At 38.5% G+C, this 18,540-nt stretch overlaps 6 protein-coding genes and 1 non-coding gene across 7 annotated transcripts; 3 read left to right on the top strand and 4 right to left on the bottom strand.

Moving 5' to 3' along the window:
• Positions 1 to 3,210: 3,210 nt before the first annotated feature.
• Positions 3,211 to 3,750, top strand: PHYBLDRAFT_143980 (hypothetical protein; the record flags this gene model as incomplete). Its single annotated transcript, XM_018431121.1, has 2 exons — positions 3,211 to 3,291; positions 3,325 to 3,750. 2 exons carry the CDS (start codon positions 3,211 to 3,213, stop codon positions 3,748 to 3,750), a joined length of 507 nt encoding a protein of 168 aa, XP_018293772.1.
• A 148-nt stretch (positions 3,751 to 3,898) lies between these two features.
• PHYBLDRAFT_143979 (hypothetical protein) lies at positions 3,899 to 5,172 on the bottom strand (the record flags this gene model as incomplete). Its single annotated transcript, XM_018431120.1, has 4 exons — positions 3,899 to 4,036; positions 4,105 to 4,296; positions 4,385 to 4,660; positions 4,747 to 5,172. The coding sequence occupies 4 exons, from the start codon at positions 5,170 to 5,172 to the stop codon at positions 3,899 to 3,901; spliced, it is 1,032 nt and encodes a 343-aa protein (XP_018293771.1).
• A 1,646-nt stretch (positions 5,173 to 6,818) lies between these two features.
• Positions 6,819 to 8,333, bottom strand: PHYBLDRAFT_143978 (hypothetical protein; the record flags this gene model as incomplete). The annotated part of the gene is made up of 1 exon (XM_018431119.1): positions 6,819 to 8,333. The coding sequence occupies one exon, from the start codon at positions 8,331 to 8,333 to the stop codon at positions 6,819 to 6,821; it is 1,515 nt and encodes a 504-aa protein (XP_018293770.1).
• An 86-nt stretch (positions 8,334 to 8,419) lies between these two features.
• PHYBLDRAFT_143977 (hypothetical protein) lies at positions 8,420 to 9,325 on the bottom strand (the record flags this gene model as incomplete). Its single annotated transcript, XM_018431118.1, has 1 exon — positions 8,420 to 9,325. The coding sequence occupies one exon, from the start codon at positions 9,323 to 9,325 to the stop codon at positions 8,420 to 8,422; it is 906 nt and encodes a 301-aa protein (XP_018293769.1).
• Positions 9,326 to 13,728: 4,403 nt separating this feature from the next.
• PHYBLDRAFT_72828 (hypothetical protein) lies at positions 13,729 to 14,640 on the bottom strand (the record flags this gene model as incomplete). The annotated part of the gene is made up of 1 exon (XM_018442727.1): positions 13,729 to 14,640. The coding sequence occupies one exon, from the start codon at positions 14,638 to 14,640 to the stop codon at positions 13,729 to 13,731; it is 912 nt and encodes a 303-aa protein (XP_018293768.1).
• A 208-nt stretch (positions 14,641 to 14,848) lies between these two features.
• Positions 14,849 to 14,921, top strand: PHYBLDRAFT_t102. The gene has a single exon. It is a non-coding gene; the product is annotated as a tRNA-Ala (tRNA).
• A 369-nt stretch (positions 14,922 to 15,290) lies between these two features.
• On the top strand, positions 15,291 to 16,421 carry PHYBLDRAFT_166953 (CCHC-type zinc finger transcription factor; the record flags this gene model as incomplete). Its single annotated transcript, XM_018435542.1, has 2 exons — positions 15,291 to 15,721; positions 16,109 to 16,421. 2 exons carry the CDS (start codon positions 15,291 to 15,293, stop codon positions 16,419 to 16,421), a joined length of 744 nt encoding a protein of 247 aa, XP_018293767.1.
• Positions 16,422 to 18,540: the final 2,119 nt, after the last annotated feature.

Here is an 18,540-nt window from a genome sequence, read left to right as displayed (position 1 = left end):
GTGATCCACTTATATATATATCAGATTGGATATCATATTTTTATATATAGTGTATATCCTCTGTCATCAGCTTATATATATACTCAATTGGCGGTCAACAGCTTATATATATACTAGATCGACTATCATCAGCTTATATATATATCAGATTGACTGTGATCCACTTATATATATCAGATTGGCTGTGATCTACTTACACTGCAAAAACAGATCAATTTCGCATATGTAAAGTATATCTAAGTTCTGATAGACAGAATAGATAAAATTGTAGTTCAGCTCACTTTTGTGAGTAAAGTATTTGAATAGTATTTTAAGCTACTCTATTGGCTACTGACAGCTGTGTAGCATTAGAATGCAATATCAAACTCAAATAAAATAAAAGTGTGTTTTGTTTGGTCTCTTTTTTTACTATTAAATACTATTGTAAACCTTTCTTTTCATTTTAAAATGGCTCCTATTCACAAATCCACTGTTAGAAAAGAGTGTCGATGTTCTATCTGTAAAAGCAAGACACTAGGATTCAATTGTATATCTGTTAAAACATTTAAATGTCATTAAAAAAAAGATAATCATGATATTACACATGTTCAAATGCGTACAGTTAATACATTTGCTTTACTTTACTATATTTTATTTTTTTTATTTTATACCATTTCCTTTTTTATTATTTTATATAATAATAATAATAATAATAATAATAATAATAATAATAATAATAATAATAATAATAATAATAATAATAATAATAATAATAATAATAATAATACTACTAATAATAATAAATGTGTAGCCCAAGAAGACATATGCAATATAATTAGTAGTACTGTTTCTGAGCCTGTAAATCAAGAGGAAGATAGTTTTGAATTTGAACAGGAAGATGTTGAAATGAATTCTGAGCTTAGAAGTAAGAAAACTTATTTTATTACATTGATTTATTTGGGACTGACATTCCACTTTTGTGAACCTAAATAACACAAATAATATTTTAGATATATGGACAAGAAACCAACCTTTCTCTGAAACGGATTGCATGTTTGTCCCTGAAAATAATGTTCAGTATACAAGTGACACTTATAAAGAAAACAAAGAATATGAAGATAAATCCGATGTTGAGATAGACAATGACAAAGGTAGGTATGCAGCTTTAGATAATATCATATCCTAAAAAATAGAGAGTTAATCAATGTTCTTTAAAAAAAATTAAATTAAAGATTCTTTATTGGAATCAATCTTGGAATTGAATTTGATTCACCAATTCGTTGTTATTTTGGTTACTCTTTTTGTCTTGCTATACGTCGTAGATGAAGGAGCTGTAATCCTGATTGCCATAATCAACAAGATCCTGCAGTTTTTGTTTGACCCATTCCATCTTCCCGTGAGTGTTGCTGGCCTCAAACATTTGGCCGGATTTGAAGTGTTGACAAGTGGTGTCAAGAAGTATGTTGCATGTAGTGAATGCTATGTCATGTCATATATGATAATGAAGCCGCCCCTTTGTGTTGTACATCACCCAATTTTGGTAAAACCCCCTTGTGTGGCAACAGCTTGTTTAAGTCTGGTATCAGATCAAAAGCACCCAAAAAGACATATGTATTTCACTCCATCAAAAAAGCCCTAAAGATGTTTTTTCAACATCCGGATTTTGAAAACAAAATCAACTCATGGAACAGCGGCCTAAAAATAGATAGCACTTTGTTTGACGTGTACGATGGTGCGATGTGGAATGAGATAGTAGACGTAAATGGTATACATTTTGTTGATACTGAGCAATCACTCATGCTCATGCTGAACATTGACTGGTTTCAGCCATTCGATAGTGTTATCTACTTCTGTGATGCCATATATCTTGCAATCAATAATCTTTCACCCAGGGAGCGGTTCAAAAAGGAGAGTGTGATTCTTGTTGGGTTAATGCCAGGGCCTAAAGAAGCGAGCACTTCTGACATAAATAACTATCTGAAACTGCTTGTCGATGAGTTGATGGAACTGTACAAAGGTATTAAAATTAAGACTCACCAATGTTCAAATGGCACTTCTATCTGAGCAGCCCTTCTCATAGTTGTATGTGATATATCTGGCACAAGGAAAGTATGTGGGTTCACATCTCATACAAGTACAAATGCATGCCACATGTGTATGTGTCCATTTTTGAGGTTGGCTGAAACTAGTTCCATTGATTATTCTGGATTCAATTTCTCAAAGTGGCTCTTTCGCACTAAGAATGACAATTATAAGAATGCAGAGATCTGGAGAAATGCAATCAAACCAACTGATAGACAGCGTCTTGAAGTTGCACATGACATTCACTGGTCCGAACTTTATAATCTTTGGTACTTTGACATTATTCACTGCGTGATCATCAATCCCATACACAATCTTTTCTTAGGTACTTCCAAAAGAATGCTGGAGAGATTGGTTACAGATTGACTAATCAACAATAAAAAACCCGTTGTTATGCAAAAGGCTACTGACAAGGTAGTGCTGTCACCCAATTACATGTCACTTGGGACAAAAATTGCCAAGAGATTTCCCTATATGAAGGCTGATGAGTGGAAGTTTTGTTGCCTTGTATACTCTTCTGTGATTCTGAGGGATGTATTGCTATTGCCAGAGTTTAAAAACTAAATAGAGTTTATTAACGCATGCAGATACTTCACCAAGCCTAGTGTTTCTGAAAAAGATATTGAGAAAGGCCAAAAATACTTAAAAGAATTCTGTAAAGGGTGTGAGACATTGCACGATCTGGACCTTCTCTCTCCCAACATGCATCTGCATCTGCATCTGCACTTACACCAAACAATGATTGCCTTCGGGCCCGTCTATGGCTATTGGCTTTTTAGCTTTGAAAGATATAATAGTGTTCTGAAAAATATCAAGACCAATCGAAGAAATGGGCTCGAAACAACATTTATGAGACAGTTCATTGAAGAGTCATGGAAGGGAGATTTTGTTTGTCAATTTCTGAAACCTATGCATACACTTGCGTGTTTTGAAATTTTTGATAAGTTCACCAATTACAACAACAACAATAACACCAACACTAACACCAACACCAACACCAACACCAATACCAACACCAAGACTAACCTCTCTCACTCTTTCTCAATTTCCAAATAACTTGAAGCTTCACAGAACCTTTCAATCACAATTTGTGGAAACGAGCCCCTGCCACTATCCACCTTGCCATTGAAAACAAGACCATTATCATTTATGCCAAAACATGAATATGATTGTTTTGTAGGATACTATCAAGCTGCGTACAAGAATTCACAGATCTCAGGTTGCAAAGATGTAATTGATGACTCACCTTTCGTCAATGACTAGATCGAAATGGTGAAGTCCATTGATCTTCCTGGGCAAAGCTACAAAGGGTGCATTGGCACAAATGGCCACAGATCATACATACAAGCATATTTCACTGAACGAACTGGGTCGGAACATGCGTATGTTGGAGAGATTCAGTACCTTTTTGTTCACAATTTTAGGTCAGCTGTTTCTTCTCTAACATACAGAAATTCCCATAGTAGTCAGCATGTATTTGCATTTGTCGAATGGTTCAAATCCACTTCAGACAAAACAAGAGAATTAGAAGGAGTTGAGTTGTTACAGGATGAATTCTACAAGCAAGATTTTCAAAGCATCCTGCCAGTACATCCGATTCTCCTAACAGTTGCAATAGTAGATTACAAAACTACAAAAAACATCAACAAAAAACACGCAATACCTTTACCAAAAAAAATTTACTATTAATTCTCATACACATACTTACTTATATATTTATTCTCTATTATTATTATTTCCTTTAATCAATTCAATTTCAATTATTACTATTTGGCTCTACAGCAGAACGTAGTAAAGAAAATGTTTATTTATCGTTGATTGCCCAACGAGGCAATGACTAGGACAGGGTGGCAGGAACAGAGCAAGGCAACAATGTTACTGGATATCTGTTCATTCTTGGCTTTGTTCCCACACCTGCATTTGACACGTGATGGGTATGATCAATGTCGTCAACCGTTGTCAGCAATCTGTTGAACTGTATTTATTTTTATTAGTTCTTTATTTTTCTTCTTATAAAATTTATTTATTCTAAATATTATTTACCTCTTCACTTCTCCAAGTGGGGTGAGCTACATGCAAACACCGTCGTAGAATATTGTCCACAATCTCAATATCCAACTCACCATCAGACATGGCATCGTTCTGAAAGAGTTTGAGATAGGCCTTCTCAACAGGTTTTCCAGTCTTATATCTCATTGCAGCATCAATGGCTACCCAGTTGTCCATGTATGTCGACTTGCGTCAGATAGACATCTGGTTATATAGATTGTAGCTTGAGAAAATAGTAATATACCAATTAATTTTTTATATAGTATATACAAACCTGAAGAGTACGACTGTTTGCTCTCCCCTTGCTGTTTTTCTTGGCATTTTGCTCAGGAGACTCGTGAAAAGTATAATGACTGTGCTTGTATATGTTCTTTATTTTATCACTTATCACCCATGGGTGAGTACCAGCTAGACGAGTCTGGACACTAATGTAGCTCTTCAAGTAGTTGATAACAGCTACATTATTGCAGTGGTTAATCTTCTTGTTCAAGTTCCACTTCTTCTTACTCTTGTTCTCAGCAACAAGAGCAGGGTCATCAGACTCAAACTTCTAGTCCCACAACTTTTCTGCGAAGATTTCCTAAATACAAGTTGTTTAATAAGCTGTTGATACTAACATATATTAATATTAATTACCGAGATAATGACAGAAACCTCGGCATCACTGAGGGAGGTCTGGGGGACATAGGATGGCATCAGAGATAGTCCTAGACTAGCCATACAAGTCTGATCGTTGGCATAGGCAGTTGCAAAGTCTGCAAATTCCGTATGTGTCTTTCCAGACGTGTCAATAACAACACCCATTCTGTTTTTAAAGGCTGTCGTGTTGCTATTGACAGCAGCAATGTCATCCTTGACACCATTGATACTGTTGTTTACTTTGTTAAACATTTCAACAATTTCCGCATATTGCTGATCTTGGATAGTTGCGGATGAGAAACTGGGGGCAATTTCTTGAGGTCCAACACGGCCAGCCAAAACACGGTTTGCAGAGGTAGATATACTTGCAGATGCTTGTTCTTTTCCTTTATGGTCTGTTTTTCTGCTGCTATTGGAAGGCATTTTTTCGTTATTGTATTTTTATTAAAGTTTTATACATTAATAAATTATTGAAATAAAATAAATGTATGGGTTGAAATATATTTATTTTTGTTTAATCAAAGATATACATATAAAATAAGTTAATATAAAGTAGATTTATGAAATAGCTGAGAAAAGGAAGGGATTATATATTATTTTCTATAAAATCCTTTATAACTTTGAACAACTTCTTTAATATTCAACATAGAACTTAGTGTTATAATATAATTTTGGACTATTCATTTTATTACTATTGTATTTTACTAGAGTCAATTCTCATCTAAACTGCCTTCTGTTTGAAAGCCTACTTTTTTTTCTTCTTTTTCTTTATTTTTTTCTTATTTCTTTTTTTCCTGTTTCTTTTCCACTTTATTTACTTTTATTCTGGTTGATGTATTTGAGTTCACACCCTGGTAAGCAATTTGTTTTTTTTATTCTATTGTTATATTTATTCTTAATGTTTTTTCTTTTATTATTATTGTGGTTGCTGATAGTATTACAAGTCTTTGCCATGTTGATTAATGGACAAGAACAAAAAGGTAAAACACGGTTATTGTGTATGTGTTTCTTTATTAATTATTTTCTTTTTCTCTCCTCAGCTCATTAGCTTCTCAGCTCATTAGATCCTCAGCTCATTAACTTCTCAGCTCATCATAAAGACATACCAACAGCAGAAATTTATCTGGTAAGTCTGAATAATGCATTTATTCACTTTATTCTTATATCTAATTTTGTTTATTTTCTATCTCTGTTAGTACTGTTAACATTTCTATGTACCTGATTCAATGACTTGTCTTTGAAAACCGGTTTTCTTTGGTAAGTAATAAAGTCAAACTTTATTTCATGATCTTTACTAACGCATTTTATTAAACCTTTCAGAATAACAGTCAATGTGCACTATGCCTGGTTCTGACAAAAGTACTGGTAAGTAATCATACTATTTAAATTAAAAAAAAATATTTATATAATCTAATATAATTGCATAATTTTTTAGCCTTCTCTTACTAGTAAAATACTGTAAACACGTGTTTCTTTTTAGGATTATATTGTATTGGAAGTATTTATATATTATAATATATGAAAGAGTTTGTTATTATATTAATTATGTAGTAGCCTATATATTAAATTAGACTATATATTGTCAAGATATACATATTATAAGCAAGAAGCTTTTTTTTTAAATAAAAACAATTTTTCCAAAACAATCCCTATAAAAATATTTAAAATGAAGTGCAAGAATTATTGCAGTAGTATGGCATGTGTGAATCCTATAGTTTAGCCGTGTATAATTGTCCAATAAAAGTGTTTAGATTCGGAAGACAGTATACATAAATCATGTTTCTTCTGTTAAATGATCCAATAGAATATCATTATTTCAGTAGACAGTTTTCTATCAAAAATAAATTTTTTATTGGAACCTCTGTTTCAAATCAAGTTTAACTTAATGCAACATCCAAAAAAAAGATGCCATAATTTGATTATTCTCTCTGCAATTAAATAGTTTAAAAGAACCTTACATCTCTATATGGATCATTATAAGTTCAGAAGTTACATGGACAACTCACAGGTAATATAATATATTGCGAATGGAGTCTATAAATACCAAATTCCAGAATTTAATTATTCTGTCACTCAGAATTTCCCATACTATCACATATGTGTAGAAATCTAATTCCCCAGTGCTTCTTAAAGATTGGGAAGACCTGGGCTTGGCGGCACAAACTTGGAACATATGACCATTGCCAGCAAACTGTAAATAATAAAGTAAGAATGGGTGAGACATGTGTTTTTACAGGTTTTAGCATTTCAGCTCTGATATGGTCTGGTCCTGGTACCTTGCGGTTAGGCATAAATTGCATGAATTCCTCTACAATTGGTGAGGTAAAGGGAGAGTCATCAGAGGCAAAAGGCACACTGTTACAAGTGGTCATTGGTGCTGGTGGTCGGGTTGCTGGAAGTATATGTCCACTATATACTGTTGCCAAATAGTCACACATTGTTGCTGCTGCTACGGCTGGTCCATCATCGTGCTGGAAAGTATGTTGCGGCTGTCTACGGCGTTTTAACTGCTTTATCTTTGATGTTGCTTTGCTGAAGTCACGTTCCATAGACTGACAAAAGACATGCCAAGACTGACGTTTTGCTTGCTGAACCTGAGATCGGAATTCGGCCTGTGCATGCTTGTGTTTAGTCCACCAAACAACTTTGTCAATACCTATTGCTAGGCGCCATTTTTTGTAACATTGGTTACGATGATCTGCTGCTGTTTGTAATGCCACATTCCAGAAGGATTTCCAATGGTTGGGGCGAGAGGGTCGATGTCCAATTGAGCTATTTAATGAGTCATAAATGAGTAAATTGAACTCATCAGTGATAGCATCAATGTTGGGTCTAGTGAGTGGTGGATTCTGTACAATGTCTTGCAAGGTGGAAAGGAGGGAGGTTGAGTTTTGAGTGAAAATATGAGCATAAAGAGCATGGACATCAGGTTCATTGAGGCGTGAGAGGTTCCATGACTTGCATAATGGTGGTGGCATATTGGTAGAGTGCTGTAGATCATAGGCAAAGGAAAGTGACAAAAGGCAATGATCTGATCCAAGGGACAAGTCAGTAGCAATATGAAGAGAAGGATTGATGAGTGGCATATTAGTTATCAAGAGGTCAATAATACTGCTGATTTCATAGTTGTTGCGGAAAAAAATATATGTTGGTATGCAAGGTGCAAGATCTGCATTTACAACTGATAGAAATCTCTCTTCTATCCAAGAACATAGTGCCAGTCCACGAGAATTTGATGCATAGTCACCAGTAACAGAGCCAAGTCTTGCATTGAAGTCACCACAAAGAATGGTATCATGTGTTAAAGGAATGGAAGAGAGTACATGTAGGACATCGTGAGTGGGCATATTTGGTGGAAGATATAAGCATACAATTCTGAGTGAGCCAATTTTGACAGCCAGAGCATATTTGGAGGGCATAGGTATTTGAGTGACGGCATAAGGACAGTGAGGTGATATGAGAACAGAAACACCCATAGAGCCCCTATAGGTGCCAGCTACAGGAGACCCATACAAGTGAATTTGTGACCATGATGTGGGAAGATGTGAGGGAGAGAGAAGCCATGTTTCTGTAATGAAGAGCATATGTAAGGACTGACAGTGTTGAAGGGTATCTTGAATGGCTCTGGGTTGCAGGCCATTGGCATTCCATAATCCGATATTGAGATTACTCATTCAGACATAGTGACTGATGAGCTGCGCTGACGTTTGAACAAAGACCCGCCAGTAGCATTGGTAAGAGTAGTACGTGTTGGTATTTCATCTTCACTGATCCACCCTTCCTCACAAAAGAAGTGACCAACTGGGATAGCAACGTGTGGGCGCAGGAACTGTAGGGCTTGGAGACATCTATCATGGTGAAGCATGGCAGCAGTGTTGGCAAGTTCATGAGTGGACAGAGATGCATACTTGGGATCAGCAACATTATCAGGATCAAGTGGATCAAATGCGTCCAAAATCTCAACAGAAGCAGTTGTCAGTTTGGCCTTAAATGTATCAGCATACTGGACATGAACAAGGATGCCAATGACACCTCTGGCTGGGAAGTTAATGTCCAAAAGTCGAGAAGAATCCACACCAAGAGTGCGGAGAGAGGAACGGACTTCTTTGTGCTTAAGGCGTCTTGATCTTGGAATATAAACATATTCATAACCTGAAGGACCAGAGGGAAGAGCAAACATACGGACAGAAGCTGCAATTCGGCGAGCAGAGGGAACAGTAGACATTTTTGGGGCAGTTACAGGAAGAGAAACACTGGCTTTAGTAGCCCAAGTGGAGGCTTCCAGACCTGGTTCTTTGTTTTTGTCAGGAGCACCTACTGCGCCGGCTGGGTTCGAAAGTGAAATTTCTGAAAAGTTTTTTTCAGGTGCACTCTGAGATCCTAATTGCTTCTGCAGATTAGCATTTGTTGCTCTAGCATGGTCTAATTCAGTAGTTAGTCTTGCATTCTCTGCTGCAAGTCGCTCCAACTGGTCGGTTCTGTTTTGCACATTCATGATTTGTGCCTGCAATGTTGTCAGGAATGAGGTAAGCTCGGTTGGCAATCCCTGCTTGTTGCCGATTTGCAAATTAGCCATTGGGATTGAGAATGCAGATGGCGTGATGTTGTCTGATTGAGCTGAAATTTTTTTTGCTGACAGCTGGGATACCAAGGACAAGAACTGCACTACTTTTGGCAATGGGAGGTACGTTTTTCGTGATGGATGGATCGTTTTGCGTAAAGATGTTGATGGATGGATACACTTTATATGTGGATTCGTCAAAAATAAAATTTTGGAACCAGGCAAATAAAATGCTTAAGCGAAAGAGCAGTGGGGATGTAGCTCAGGTTAAAGATTATATTTTATTAAAGGAGATATTGCTGGCGATCTATAGATCATATAGCCTCCAAAGTACAAAAAGAAGATATAAAAAAGTCCTAAGGGATCACAAAAGACAAAAAAAAGAGAGGGGAAAGAGAAGATCAAATCATACTAGCTTCAATGGCTGAATCTGCTCTCCACTTTGCAGCTGTGAAAATAGTTGTAACAGTGAAAGGGAGGAGACAGAATTGCAGAACAAAGAACTTTTCAGACAGCAAAGGACAAAAGAGAAAGAAGAGAGATAAAGGGAGTAAAGAACAATGAAAAGTGAAGAGCTATGAAAGAAAAGAAAAAGTCTAAATTATATCCAAAGAGCACCATGTTCAGTCTCATGTGAATAGTCACCATCAGGATTACATATAACATCTATGTGCCAGAGAATAGTCAGCAGTGGTATCCAGTAAGCAGGTCGCGGTTCTTGAGATGACAAAGGCAAGGATGTGATGGCAAAATTAATTCTGTGTATCTGATCTTGGTCAGGGGGGATGTAGCTCAGGTTAAAAATTATTTTTATTAAGGAGATATCGCTGGCGATCTATAGATCATATAGCCTCCCAAGTACAAAAGAAAAAGAAAAAAAAAAGTCCAAAAGGATCACAAAAGACAAAAAAATGAATAGAAGAAGAGAAATAAACAATACTAAGCTAAAAGACTGAACCTGCTCTCCACTTTGCAGCTGTGTAAAAAGTTGTAACAGTGAAAGGGAGGAGACAGAATTGCAGATCTAGAAACCTTTCATGAATGAGAAGACAAAAATAAGAAGAAAAGAAGTAAAAGAAAACAGATATTAAATTATTAGAGCTAGTGCCAGAGAGAACCATGATCGGTTTCATGTGTGTAGTTGCCATTAGGATTGCATAGCATGTCAATATGCCATAGTATTGTAAGAAGAGCTTTCCAATATAGAGGGCTTGGATGTGTAGACGAGATTGGTAGTGCTGATATAGCAAAGTCAATGATGTTGTCTTCATCTGTGGGTGGTGCTGGAAGTTGAGAGAACAGCTGAGATGGGATTGTGATGCAGAATTGGAGATGGCGTCTTGAAGTATGATCAAAGCCACATGCACACTCCTTTGGCTTACCAGGCAACCAGCCCATTCTCCAACGTACTAGACGGCCACGTTCTATGCGTGTAGCAGGAAGAAACAATACAGGATCAACTTCAAGAAGAGGGCGGCAAGCTTGGATGAGAATCTTAGTGTTGGTGAGACGAAAGTGAGCAAACTTTTCTTGTCTAAAAGACTCAAAGTGCTTGGATAGTTTTATGCGGCTGGAGCAATTAAGATCAGGGGGAATGCTGGCAAAAAGAGGGTTTGTGTGAAGAGTGGATAGTGTTGATGCTTGGAGATGATGAGAATGGAGCAGAGAGAGAAGACAACCAGAAGGAAGAGTGTGTGCCCGAAGACAAAATTTTGTTTTGAGAATGTCAACGCGAAAAGCCATACTGGGCAGGTTGCAGATATGTTTCAAGACTGCAGTAGATGAAGTTGCATGGCCGCCAACAATCATTCGCAAGCATTTATCTTGAATTTTCTCTAGAAGTAAAACATCTTTTTGCAAAAGACATGTGATTGCAAGACCATACTCGAATTTTGGTCGTATAAAGGTTTTGAACAGACGTGAACTTAAGAGCAAATTGAAACCAGATCTACATGCACCAACAGCAGTAAGAGTTGCCATAGCAGCCAATGCTCCAGAACGACGATGAGTGACAACAGACGGTCCAAAGATGCCTTTGTTACAGAAAGGTATACCCAAGTATATAAACTCATTTACTGCAGGAAGCAACTCGCCATACAGAGAGATAGTAGAACGTGGTAAAGATCGTGAAGGAGGATAGAGTACAGCACATTTTGAAGGACTCCAACGGTAGCCAAGCTGGAAGGAGTGTTGGGCAGCAAGGTCAAGCATACTCTGAACATCAGTGACAGAGCCAAAGATAGCAACATCATCAGCAAAAAGAAGACTGTTAATGGCAGTAGGCAAGTGAATGTGTTGAAAGTCATTCACATCTGATGGGGCAAGAAGAGAATTGTAAGCATCCAATGAGGAAGGAGAGGTTGATGGGATATGTGTTGAGGTGAGTGGTGATGCAACTGTGCGGAGTATTGGTGGCAGGGAGTTGATATAGATTGAATACAAATGTGGACTGAGAACAGAACCTTGAAGGACGCCTGTGGTGGGAGAAAAAGAATGAGAAGAGAAGTTGCCAAGAAGAACAGATATAGAGACATTATCAAACATATTGACAAGAAGTCCAAGTAAAGCTGGTGGTGTGTGACGTCTAGCAAGAGCATCCCAAATGACTCGTCGGTCTACTGTATCATAAGCTGCCTTTATGTCTAAGAATGCAACAACAGGATAATGGTGATGGCGGTGGAAGTGTGCTTTCATGAGGTCATGCAGACAGAGAGCTTGGTCCATGGCACCACGTCTAGGACGGAAACCACCCTGAGCAACATCCAGAGGAGGGGAAAACTTGTGAAGCACTGGAGAAATACACATTTCCATCAGTTTCCGCACAACAGAAGTTAGTGAAATAGGTTGATAGTTAGCAGCAATTGATGGATCTCCCTTTTTGTAAATGGGAAAAACTTGAGCCTGACGCCAAATAACAGGTACATATGACCATTGCCAACAGATGGTGAACAAGAGTGAGAGTAGTGGAGCAATTTGTGGTCGAATTACTTTCAACATTTCTGCTCTGATGTGATCTGGGCCTGGTGCCTTGCGGTTAGGCATAAATTGCATGCATCCCTCTACTACTGAAGAAACAAATGGCGAGTTGGCAGAGGCAAAAGGCAGACTAGTACTGTGAAGAGGAGGAGGAGGACGCTGATCTGGGAGGATACTGCCACTGTATACAGATGCAAGATGCTCACACATAATTGTTGCTGCTGTTGCTGGTCCATCACTATGTTGAAACATGTGCTGAGGCTGCCATCGGCGTTTGAGTAGCTTGATCTTTGATGTTGCTTTGGAAAAGTCTTGTTCCATTGATTTGCAGAAAGCATGCCATGATTGGCGCTTAGATGATTGCACTTGATGTCGGAATTCTGCCTGCGCTTTGAGATGCTTATCCCACCAATGAATTCTGTCTATACCACATGCACGGCGCCATTTCTTGTAGCAGAAATTGCGGTGCTCTGCAGCTGCTTGAAGTACTGGATTCCAGAATTTTTTCCAGTGGGAAGGACGGGGAGAACGGTTACCAATTGAGCTACTTAAAGAATTATAAATGAGTGAGTTGAATTCATCAGTTAGTGCATCAATTGGTGGACGTGAGGAAGGAGGGTGTTCGAAGGTCGATTGCAAAGTGGATTTGAGGTTGGTGGAATTAGTGACAAATGTGTGGGCATATAGTTTGAGAACATCAGGTTCTTGAAGATGTGAGAGGTTCCATGTTTTGCGAGATGGTGGTGGTGCATGTGATGTTGGATTGATGGCATATGTAAATGAAAGTGAAAGCAGACGGTGGTCAGAGTTGAGTGAGAGGTCGGTATGAATGTTGAGAGTGGCATTGATGAGGGACATATTAGTGATAAACAGATCAATGATACTGCTTATCTCCACATTTTGGTGGAATGAAATGAATGTAGATATGCATGGTGAGAGCTGGCCATTGACAACAGTAAGAGCACGTTCTTCTAACCATTGACAAAGAGCAAGACCTCGAGTGTTAGTAGCATAGTCACCAGTAAGTGAACCCAAACGTGAATTAAAATCGCCGCAGATAATAGTGTCATTGGTCAAAGGAATGGATGAGAGAACTGCAAGAGCATCATGGGTGGACATAGAGGGCGGTAAGTACAGGCATACAATTCTGAGGGAACCAATCTTGATGGCTAAAGCATAATTAGATGACATAGGAATCTGAGTGACAGGATAAGGACAAGATGGAGAAATAAGAACAGAAACACCCATAGAACCTCTGTAGTTGCCAGCTACAGGTGAACCATAAAGATGAATCTGGGACCAAGAAGTGGGGAGACGAGATGGGGGAAGAAGCCATGTTTCAGTGATAAAAAGCATATGTAGAGAGTGACAGTGTTGAAGAACATCATAAATTGCACGAGGCTGCAGACCATTAGCATTCCAAAGTCCTAATGAGATTTCACTCATTCAGACATTGCAACAGAGGTACGACAAGATGGTGATTGGAAATCATGAATACCAGCACCAGGACCAGAAACAGAATGGACAGGAATATCTTCCTTAGAGATCCAGCCTTGATCACAAAAGAAATGACCAACAGGAACAGCAACATGAGGACGAAGGTACTTGAGAGCCTTCATACAACGATCAGAATGAAGTTCAGCAGCAACTTCTTCTAGCTCTGAATCAGAAAGAGACTTATATTTGGGATCTGCAATGTTTTTGGGATCCAAAGGGTCAAACGCATCTAAGATCTCAATGGCAACTGTGGTCAGAGTGGTCTGGAATTTCTCAGCATACTGGTTGTGAACTAGGATGCCAACTACATCTTTGGCAGGAAAATTGATATCCAAGATGCGGCCAGTATCAACACCAAGTGTTTTCAAAGAGTTGCGCACTTCTCTATGTGTGAGACGACGTGAACGTGGGATATACACATATTGATATCCTTTGAGACCAGTGGGAATGGCAAACATTCTAGCAGAAGCAGCAACCTGGCGAACAGAAGGAGGTCTTGGAGTCTTGCAAACAGAAAGAGCAGTAGGAACAACAACAGAGTTGTGAGCAGCAGCAGCAGTTGTAGCCCATGTAGAAGCCTCAGTGCCAGGCTCCTTGGGTGTGGTTGGTGCAGATGATATTGATGCATTTGTTGTAATTTGGCAATTGCCCTGAGATGCTAATTGAGATCTGAGATCAGCAATTAGCTTTTCCGCATTAACTAATTGAGTAGTTAATCTAGCATTAGTTGCGGCAAGAGATTCAAGTTCATTGGTACGTTGTTGTAGTGACATGAATTGGGCCTGCATGTTCCCCAGAAATGAGGCGAGATCGGGTGACATTCCCTGCATGACAGAGGATGGCAGCAATGTTGACATTTGAGATCGCAAAAATGAAGAGTTGTCGGAATCGGCTGAAATTTTTTCTGCTGATAGATAAGGCAACAGTGGTAATGGATGCAATGTTTTTGACAATGGATGTAACGTTTTGAACAAGATGTAGGACGGATTGATGAAGCTTTTGTATGGATGCAACCAATTTTTTTGTTATGTCTTGTGTAACAGTAGCTTACGTGAAAGAGAGATTGGGGATGTAGCTCAAATGGTAGAGCGCTCGCTTAGCATGCGAGAGGCACTGGGATCGACGCCCAGCTTCTCCATTTTAGATGTTCTTGTAATTGTCTGATATTATTTTGATGTATCTGTAAAATCTGTAGATAGTTAACTGCAGTACTTTTTTATGCGCAGTAATATCTTTCTGAGCATTAACCGCAGTATAATGACTATTTCTTTAATTAAATATAAATAATAACTACTGCGGATAATGCGCAGTATTAGTTTAGAAAACTATATAAGACAATTCAATTCATATCAATAAAAAGTATCTTTTATCCTCTCTTTGATTTTACGTATACTCCTTGATCCCCAGTGGGTTTGACCTTTTGACTTTGTTATAGTAAAAGGAAGACCAACCCAGATCGGGAACGACAATTGGTAGCTGAAGCTATTTTTCCTCCTAAAGACCTTTGATGAATCCTGGTGAAAGACACCAAGAAAATTTTGACAAAAAGACACTTAGCCAGTTCGAGATTGAAGAACGAGTCCAGGACTTGTTACCCAAAGAACTAGTAAACGACTACAAGAAGAACCGGTGTGTACCACATATACCTGAAGAACAGAGACTCAAGAACACTCCTGCACGAGAACAAAAGTGGTCCGAACTTGCAAAAAAACTTGCCGCAACATTAACAGGAAAAAATAAAGAACTAGAAGAGATGGCCCCACAAACTGCCACCGTAACTGCTGAAGCAATCGCAGCCGCTGTTGCAGAAGCAATGAAAGCAATCACAGCACAACAGGAGTCCCGTGCCGAACGAATCAAGCAGCCTGATTGTTTCCGAGGTGAACGCTCCGCCGCAGTAGTAGATGGCTGGCTGCACGCAGTCGAGTGTTACACCAAGTACTACAATTTCGCCCCGACCAAAGCCTGCGATTTTGCAGTAAATCTTTTGCGCGATAGAGCTGACACATGGTGGAGACGCACAGAACTCAAAACAGACCATCCCACTACTTGGGTCGAATTTAAAGCAGCCCTCACCAGAGAATTCCGCCCAGTTTATTCCCTCCAGACCTCTAGAGATCGACTAGCACGATTACACCAGACTGGGACTGTTGCTGAATATATCGATGCCTTCCAAGACATTCAATTGGAATTGCCTGGAATGAACAATGAAGAGGCACTCGATAAATTTGTCCGTGGACTACACCCATCCATCCGTGGAAATGTCCCTGCTGCCCGCCCTGTTGATGTTGACAATGCTTGTAACATCGCCTTGGCATATGCCAGTGGTCTCCAACTCGGATACCAGAACAATTATGCGTCTGTACCACCTCCGCAACAATACCAGCAGCAGTACCAGCCACAGTACCAACAACAGCAATATCAGTACAGTGGACCCGAGCCCATGGACCTGGACGCAATCAACAACCGTCACAGCAACTACCAGTCTCGCCCGCCTCCAAGACGCACTAATGCTACTTGCCATTGGTGTGGTGACTCCGGTCATTTCAAGAGAAATTGTAGAGACCGTCTGGCCGCAATCAAGAAGTTGGACGAGGAGCGTCTTAAGAAGCAGGGTTTTTGCGAAGCACAACCGTAATGGGAGGTCGGTTGTGTACAATGGAAGAAAAATCCTCCCCACAGGCCAGTATTAGTAATGAGCCTACAGAACATTTAAGTAATAAAGAAACTTTTGACCAGTACAAAATTGTTACTAATGAAGAGAAAAAAGCCATTTCCGAAGAAAATTGTGACCCTTGTCTCACCACCAATCAACGTTTTTTGGAAGACCTTCACTCTGCTGTGGACACAGATTTACCATTATATGCGGCAACACTTCATGGACAACAAATCTTGATTCTCATCGACAGTGGAGCCAGTGCAAACTATGCGTCACCCTGGATCAAACACCTTGCCACAAAAGTCTCGAATATTCCTGGGCGATCAGTTGAAACCGCTGGAGGGCATAGCATCAAAATTAACCAGAAAGCCACACTAACACTTTCTCTTAATGATTATACTGATAGTGTTGATGCTTTTATCTTCCCCACTAAATTCGATTTGATTCTCAGCCGCACATGGTTACAGACTGCTAAACCTGTTCCTGATTGGCATCGAGATAACTGGTCTTTATATCGTGATGGCCAAGAGTTTGTCCTGCGTCCCCATGGCAACCGCCCCATGAAACCTCAACTTAATTACCTCATTTCTGCAAAGCAAGTCCAGAAACTCTCTTGGAGGGAGGAGGCAGAGTGTTTTTTGCTGCACATCAAGACCGAGAAAGAAGTAACCAACAATGAACAATGGATGAAACTAGTGAAAGAGTTTGACGATGTGTTCCAAGACGGTTTGCCAGGGTTACCACCGAGTCGAGATGTACAACATGTAATAAACACTGAAGATGCACACCCTGTAAACAAACCGCCTTTTAAGATGAGCCCCCGAGAACTTGACGAACTCAAAAAGCAACTCAAAGAACTCCTTGACCTTGGTCTCATTCGCCTTAGCTCATCTCCATGGGGTGCTCCTATATTATTTGTAAAGAAAAAGAATGGCGAAATGCGCATGTGTGTAGACTATCGTGCTCTCACACTGGAAAAATTAAAAAAATAAGGTAGTTTAAATATGGGGTATAGTGTAGTGTAATTTCCATATTTAAATTAGTTGATTTTTTTTTCCACTTGTGCTGAAGGTGACCTTCACAGATAGTGGAATGACTAGAGTCAACTAGCGGAATTGTGGGTGGGGGGTGCCGCAGGTAAGGTTTGTTAGCACTTTAGATATACTTATCTGACTTGATATATAAAAAGAAAGTTTTTTAAAACTGCGTATCTATTTTGATATTCTTTATATGGAACCATAAAGGTCAGGCACCGACATATTATGAAGATTAAAAGTAGCGTAAAGGTGACCTTTAAGCTAGTTTATTGTTAAGAAGTTTGGTCATCAGCAGCAAAAAAAGGCGTCTTTAAAATTATGGACCAGTAATATGTTCTTTATTTATTTGGTTTCCCGTTCTTATTAGGCTGGTAATGGTTTACGCTTTTATTTTTATTGGAAAGAATAGAATGTTTCTAGGTTTCAGATCTAATAATACTATTCTATATCTCTAGCTACTTCTTGCTCGGTCGGTTTGTTATATTTGGGATGAAAAATTTTCTACAAAAAAGAAATACCTAAAAAAAAATGAGCTGCTCAATACGTTTTTTTTGGGGTACGAGCAGTACTCTTTGAGAATAGATAAATCGTTAGTGATGGGTGTGCGTGTGTGTTGGATATTTCAATTCTTATAAACCATTAATACTTATATTGGAATTATCCAGTACAAAGACCAAACAATAAAATATTACAAGTAAAGGTACGGAATTTTGATTCCTTTGACTATGAAAATGATTGGAAAAAAGTAATTTTTGTGAATTGGGCGATATAATTATTAATTTACATACCCAAAGCAAACGGATTTATTTGCAGATATAGATAATACTTATCAAAAGTCGATATAGTATCTGGTAGTTTTTTTTATTAATAAACAGTATAAGTAATATAATGATACATATAAGGATAGTAAAAGAACAAAAAAAGTCTTACCATGTCAATGACAGCAGCATGAGATAGAAGCTTTTGATTCATAGCATGTTTTAGAGAGGGTTGTTCATCTATAGTAAAAATTGGATTCAGTTTGATTAATATTAAAGAGAAATATAATAAATAAATAGATA

Source organism: Phycomyces blakesleeanus, assembly GCF_001638985.1.
Source record: "Phycomyces blakesleeanus NRRL 1555(-) unplaced genomic scaffold PHYBLscaffold_7, whole genome shotgun sequence".
Classification (NCBI taxonomy): Eukaryota; Fungi; Mucoromycota; class Mucoromycetes; order Mucorales; family Phycomycetaceae; genus Phycomyces; species Phycomyces blakesleeanus.
The sequence above is the reverse complement of the archived record's forward strand: the minus strand, read 5'-3'. Positions and strand labels throughout refer to the sequence as shown.